Consider the following 6,523-nt stretch of genomic DNA (forward strand, 5'->3'; position numbering starts at 1 on the left):
TTGACTTAAGAATTATAATATATCGCGAATAAAATGTTCAACATAACAGATCTATACGAACAATACGTTAGAATGTATCATTCGCTTCTACTCTCGGAGAGCAAGCCAGTAACACCGGCTGAGTGTATCCTATGGCTTACCTTCTCCACTAACACACATCCTAAACATCCATTTATGAGAGGTCGTAGAGTTCTCTGCATCTCTCTTAAGTAAATATTGATCTAACATTCCTTCCCTTCCCTTAGCAGTTGCCTGGACGTGGCCAGGACAATTCTTAACTGTTGGAGAAAGCACACCTTCATCTAAGAGATAATACTAATCATCAGCAACGGATGGAGGCTAGCTTTTAACTGAACAGTTCTGAATTCATACCACCTACGATATTGTGCAACTTGCTCAATGCTAATGCTTCTACTCTCGGAGAGCAATATCGAAGTTCAGTTTACGAAGAGAGGCACCTTGTGATGGCCACGGTGAAATGAAACCTCATAATAGTACATCGAACATCGATGAAGTGCTAGAGTTATCGTAGACCTCAACTTTGTTTACGCAGATCTCTTCAGGCACTTTAACGGTACTTCATTACAATCAATAGAAGGATCAATCAACTAGAAGATATATTTGTTCACTTCTAGAAAGCGTCCCTCTGACTGATAGAGATTCGAAGATATCGACTACTCAGAGGTGCACTCACCAGCTCACCTCCCATATCTTGCAAAACATCCGTTTGAGTGGATTAGCACCGATGGCTCCCCGATTGCATCGATAGATAACGGGCGCCTAGCCTGGATTGACCCACAAAATCAATGAGGGTGCTCTTCCGGTGATTGATAGCGATTTGGTTCCGATTTCCTGGAATCCGGTGAGACTTTCTCCGCAGCAGCGCTTACGATAAGAAGTGAGATAACAACGAATGCACGGCTAGCCACTTGACTCATTCCATTTGATTGATGGTCGGACAGTATTTAGATGTATATAAGCCGATGCAAAACGATGAGCTCTTCAGTTCCAACCGTATCATTTGTCGACAGTAACCAGAATCGTGAAAGTCACTACAAACCACAAAATGGGTAAACTAATCACTCTGACAGTCGCCGTTCTGGCTTTGGCCGTAGCGAAGGCCGCTGACGTTGAACAGGCGCCACTGGACACAATCGAGGCGCGCATCACCCTGGTGGATGACATCGCGGCCTTCAAAGCTGCCAATCCTCAGGTGGAGCTCGTCCCGCTGCAGGTAGCCCGCGACGCTCGGTTGCAAATTGTTTACACTCTGGGAAATCGAGTATCAGGTTCGTGTGGAGAGTGTTGTGGAAGTTTGTTTGTTCTAAGGCTTGATTATTGTTTTTGTTCCCGAACAGGGGATCGTTTGGTGGCTAGCGGTCAGGATGGCCAATCTTGGTCCTCACTGCAGGATGTGTCACTGAACCTGCGTTATCCCCAATCCGGCACGGGTTCCGTTGTGAGCTTCGTTCAGGTGGTGGTTAACCAGAGCTCGAACCAGGGCCGAGGCTACGTCGCGGCGGGAGGTATCGGCCAGCGGTACATCCAGCTGGTGATCGAAGCGCTCAATACAAGCTTCTTTAACTACAGCGCGCAAATTTATGGATACTAGTTGACTGTCTGTTGATTTTTTAATTGATTACATTGAATACCATGGGCTTGGAAAAGAAGATTTTGTTTTCAATTTTGAACTACTCATACCACGTTTTTGTTATCTATATATATATATATATATATATATATATATATATATATATATATATATATATATATATATATATATATATATATATATATATATATATATATATATATATATATATATATAAATGGATTTCTGTCTGTCTGTCTGTCTGTCTGTCTAATTCTTATGGACTCGAAAACTGCTGAACCGATCGAAATGCAAATTGGTATGTAGGGGTTTTTGGGGCCGGGGAAGGTTTTCGTGACAGTTTGAGACCCCACCCCCTCTTTGAGGGCGGGCTGCCATACAAATGAAACACAAATTTCTGCATTGCTCGAGAATTTATCAAGCAAATGAAACCAAATTAGGCATATGGAGGTTTTGGGGTGCAATAAATGTTTTTACGGTTATAACGAAACCACAGGGCAGTCTCGTTTAACAGCTGGGTGAGTTCCGCACAACCCTGTTTTTTCATGCCAAACGTCAAGCGGAGCTTAGCCGACAACTTCATTTGAAACGTGACAATGTGCAGATAGAGTTTGAAAACGTGTTACGACTTGATTTGGAAAAAAAAATTCAAGTTCAGTTAATTTATTTTGTTTGTGGTAAAGTTAAAGTAAAGTCAAGTTAAAGTCACTATAGGTAAACATTGAGCCTCAAACGTTAAAATAACAATCAAGTAGAGTCAATCTATACTAATTCTTATTTATTTATGTTCAGTTATCATAATTTACAAGATAATAGATAGTCAGTGAGGTTTCGGGTAGATGATCGAAAAAAGAACACGACAATGTAATTGTACATGTTATCGAAAAAAAAACATGAAACCAATCCAAATATACTTTCAGCTTTGAAGCTGCATAAAAGATGCTATCAGTCGTCTTTTCGTCTGCCTGAAAACCTATCCGAACAATCTTCAAAGATTGTCTGGCGGTTCTAGTCGAACCAAAGATGAACGACAACACAGAGAAACACTGTACCAAATGCGATCGACCGGATTCGGCGGACAATCTCGTCGGTTGTGATACCTGCGAGACGTGGATGCATTTTGGGTGCCCGGGAGTAACGGATTCCATTGCAGATGCTAATCGTAGTTGGAAATGCGATCAGTGCCGCATCGAGGATACCATGACCCAGTCTCGAGTGTCAACCGGTCGCTCCGGATCCAGTAAACGCTCTTCACGGGTGGAGTTGAGCCTGCAAATGATGGAGGAGCAGAAAGCCTTGCGGATGAAGAGTATAATGGAGGAGGCCGCTGTACAACGAAAGCTTGCCGAGGAGGAGGAAAAGTTTTTAAAACAGAAATACGAGTTGCTTATTGCCGAAGCAGATAATGCGGAAGAAGAAAGTAGTAGGAAGACTGAATTGAGTAGTAGAGCTAGTCGAGCGAAAGTTCAATCGTGGCTGAGTAAACACCAAGCCGGCGCAGCCCATCAAGTAGCAGCTGTGCCGTTCAGTAACGTGTTGCCATCGGTAATTGGAAAAGCTCACCAGTTTAGTTTTCCCAGATCTCTTCCCATTGCTGAATCGACGATGAATAAGACTGAGATTCCACGTTCAAAGATGGTTCTAACGTTACCCTCGGTACAAACCACCAGTCAATGTGGTGGGTATACAGGATAGGGCAGTGTGTCTTATTCCATTGCCGTCCCAACGCCGTTAGTTTCCAATCAAATCACATCAGTGACTGGGGGTATTTCTGCGTTGCGTATTTCTACTGCTAAACCGATGCAGGAATCGCAGTATCCGATCTGTAAGCAAGGATTTAGCGGGATGCAGCAAGTGATGACAAATCCTACTTCGTCAAATGCAGTTATGGGTGTGCCGACAGAGAGTCTAGTTCCATCTTGGATAAACCGGAACCCCATTTCTTCATCAATCCAGACTCAACCAATCAACAACATTACAGGTGGTCCAGCGAACATCTACCCTTCGGTGTCATCTGGCGCGCAACAGGATAATGGAAACGTGAAGCTGCCGACAGGATTTTCTAGCTACACAACAGTGCAACCAGTCAGTCAAGTGGGTCATTCAGTGCCGGTACGAGGTCTTGGTCCATCAGGAGAGCAACTGGCTGCGAGGCAAGTAATGCCTAGGGAACTTCCAAACTTTTCTGGAAACCCTCAAGAATGGCCGCTGTTCTATAGTTCATTCTATAATTCAACGGAGGCATGCGGTTACTCTGATGCCGAGAACTTAGCGAGGTTGCGAGGTTGTTTGAAGGGGGATGCACTGGAAGCAGTCAGAAGCAGGTTGTTGTTGCCACAGTCGGTACCATTTGTGATTGATACGTTGCAAAGGTTGTATTGTAGACCGGAACTACTAATTCACTCGCTTCTTCAAAAGCTGCGTACAGTCCCGTCTCCGAAAGTCGACAATCTTCACTCGTTGATCACATTTGGACTTGCAGTACAGAACGTAGTCGATCACATGTGCGTTGCAAATTTAAATGACCATTTGTGGAATCCTTTTGTGGAAAAACTTCCTCCTCAGCTCAAAATGGAGTGGTCTCGTTTCAAAAGAAGTAGCACTAGTGTCAATATGACGACATTCAGCACATTCATGTCCGAACTAGTCGTGATGGCTTCGGATGTCATGCTTCCCATGGATGTTTTGAGGACACAGAACACGTCCAACAAAACTGGACGAGAAAAGCAGAAGTTGTTTGTACATTCCGAGGATGTGCAGACTGGGAAAGTGGAAATCCAGGAGAAGAAACAGTCAATAGATTCGGTGAAGAAGACCTGTACGTATTGCAGTAACGAAAATCGCCTAATCGTGAACTGCGTAAAGTTCGAAGCGCTTAACATGGATGAAAGGTGGAAAGCCATTAGACAGAAGAATTTGTGCAGAAGCTGTCTCATACCGCATCGAAAGTGGCCTTGCCGTTCCAACAAGGAGTGTGGCATCGACGGTTGTAGAGTACGTCATCACAAGTTGCTACATTCGATTAGGAACCCTTCGCAGAATAGAATGGAAACAGCTAGCACATCGCAGTCTTCGAATAGTGTCAAGAGCGTCGTCCACCAGAATCTTCACTCTTCAGTTGCGTACTCGTTGTTCCGATATTTACCTGTGACAATTCATGGCAATAGTCAGCAAATCAGCACTTTTGCTTTCCTAGATGACGGGTCAACGTCTACTCTACTCGAATCTGGTATTGCATTGGCGCTAGGTATCACTGGACCAACAGATGATTTTTGTTTGAACTGGACAGGTAATATATCGAGAGAAGAGAGGGGATCGCAACGTGTTACTGTGGTCATTGCCAGGGATAGAGGGAAGTTCAAGCTCAACAACGTGCGAACAGTGCAAGAGCTTCGATTACCGAGTCAGAGTCAGAGTATGATCACTTTTCATTCCCGGACAGCTATCAAATGGCGGTACGACGAATGATGGCCTTAGAAACGCGATTGAGTAGAGATCATGTCCTTGAAGCTAAAGTGAAGGAGACGATTGCACAGTATGAAGCAAAGGGATATGCACACCGGATCACCCCTGAAGAACTCCAAACGACAGATTCAAGTAAGGTATGGTACTTGCCACTAGGAGTGGTGCAAAATCCGATGAAACCAAATAAAATTCGGCTTATTTGGGATGCTAAAGCGTGAACGGGAGGAGTCTCTTTCAACGACATATTGATGAAAGGACCAGATCTGTTGGTGGCATTGTTGTCCGTACTTCTCCGCTTTAGGCAAAGAAATATTGCGGTGGTAGGGGACATAAAAGAGATGTTCCACCAGATATTTATTAGGTGTGCGGATAAGCAGTCTCAAAGGTTTCTGTTTCGAAAGTCTCCAGAGTTGTCTCCTCAAATCTACGTAATGGACGTAGCCACATTCGGTGCATCCTGCTCGCCTAGTCTGGCGCAGTACGTTAAGAATAAAAACGCAGCAGAGTTCACCGAAAGATTTCCAAGGGCGGCGGAAGCTATTATAGAGGACCATTATGTAGATGATTTCCTGGACAGCGTAGATTCAGAAGCGGAAGCAGTACAGCTGGTCAACGAAGTAAAGTACGTGCACTCACAAGCGGGCTTCGAGATCCGAAACTTTTCTTCCAACTCCGTTGAAGTTCTGGCTGAAATCGGAGAGCAAAGAGCGCCACAAACGGTGTCCCTGAATCTGGAGAAATCCTCAGAAATGGAGAGAGTGTTGGGTATGGTTTGGAGGCCGACCGAGGACATCTTTACCTTCGACCTAAGTACAATGAAGGACGAGGTTAGAGCGCTGATTGCAGGTTCAGTTACACCAACCAAACGACAAGTTCTGAAGGTCATAATGTCGCTATTTGACCCATTGGGGCTTATTTCCCATTTTGTCGTCCGAGGGAAAATTTTGATGCAGCTAATCTGGAGATCCGGAACGGATTGGGATGAACTGATATCGGAAGACCTTCGAGAAAAGATTGTTGGATTGTAGGTGTCGTTCTATGAAGAATCTGGACGAGGTGGCGGTGCCTCGGTGTTATTTTAAAGGAATTCACAGTTCTCATCTTGGTAATATAGAGGCCCACATGTTTGTTGATGCGAGCGAACTAGCATGTGCTGCAGTTCTTTACCTCCGAATTGCTGATAGTGGCCAACCTCGTTGCGCACTAGTAGCGGCGAAAACAAAAGTCGCACCGTTGAAGCCTCTGTCAGTGCCTCGTCTTGAGTTACAAGCTGCGATGATTGGAACGAGATTATTGAGTAGTGTTCTGACATCCCTGGATCTTCCTGTGTCGAGGCGATTCCTGTAGTCCGACTCGTCAACCGTACTTTCGTGGTTGAGATCTGACAGTCGTCGGTATCACCAGTTTGTGGCCTTCCGAGTAGGGGAAATTCTTACGTCGACCAGC

General features: G+C 44.7%; 1 protein-coding gene across 1 annotated transcript; it reads left to right on the forward strand.

Moving 5' to 3' along the window:
- The first annotated feature begins 990 nt into the window (after positions 1 to 990).
- On the forward strand, positions 991 to 1,670 carry LOC129762895 (uncharacterized). The gene is made up of 2 exons (XM_055761494.1): positions 991 to 1,289; positions 1,359 to 1,670. Exons 1-2 carry the CDS (start codon positions 1,067 to 1,069, stop codon positions 1,610 to 1,612), a joined length of 477 nt encoding a protein of 158 aa, XP_055617469.1. The 5' UTR covers positions 991 to 1,066; the 3' UTR covers positions 1,613 to 1,670.
- Positions 1,671 to 6,523: the final 4,853 nt, after the last annotated feature.

This window comes from Toxorhynchites rutilus, chromosome 1 (genome assembly GCF_029784135.1).
Source record: "Toxorhynchites rutilus septentrionalis strain SRP chromosome 1, ASM2978413v1, whole genome shotgun sequence".
Lineage (NCBI taxonomy): Eukaryota > Metazoa > Arthropoda > Insecta > Diptera > Culicidae > Toxorhynchites > Toxorhynchites rutilus.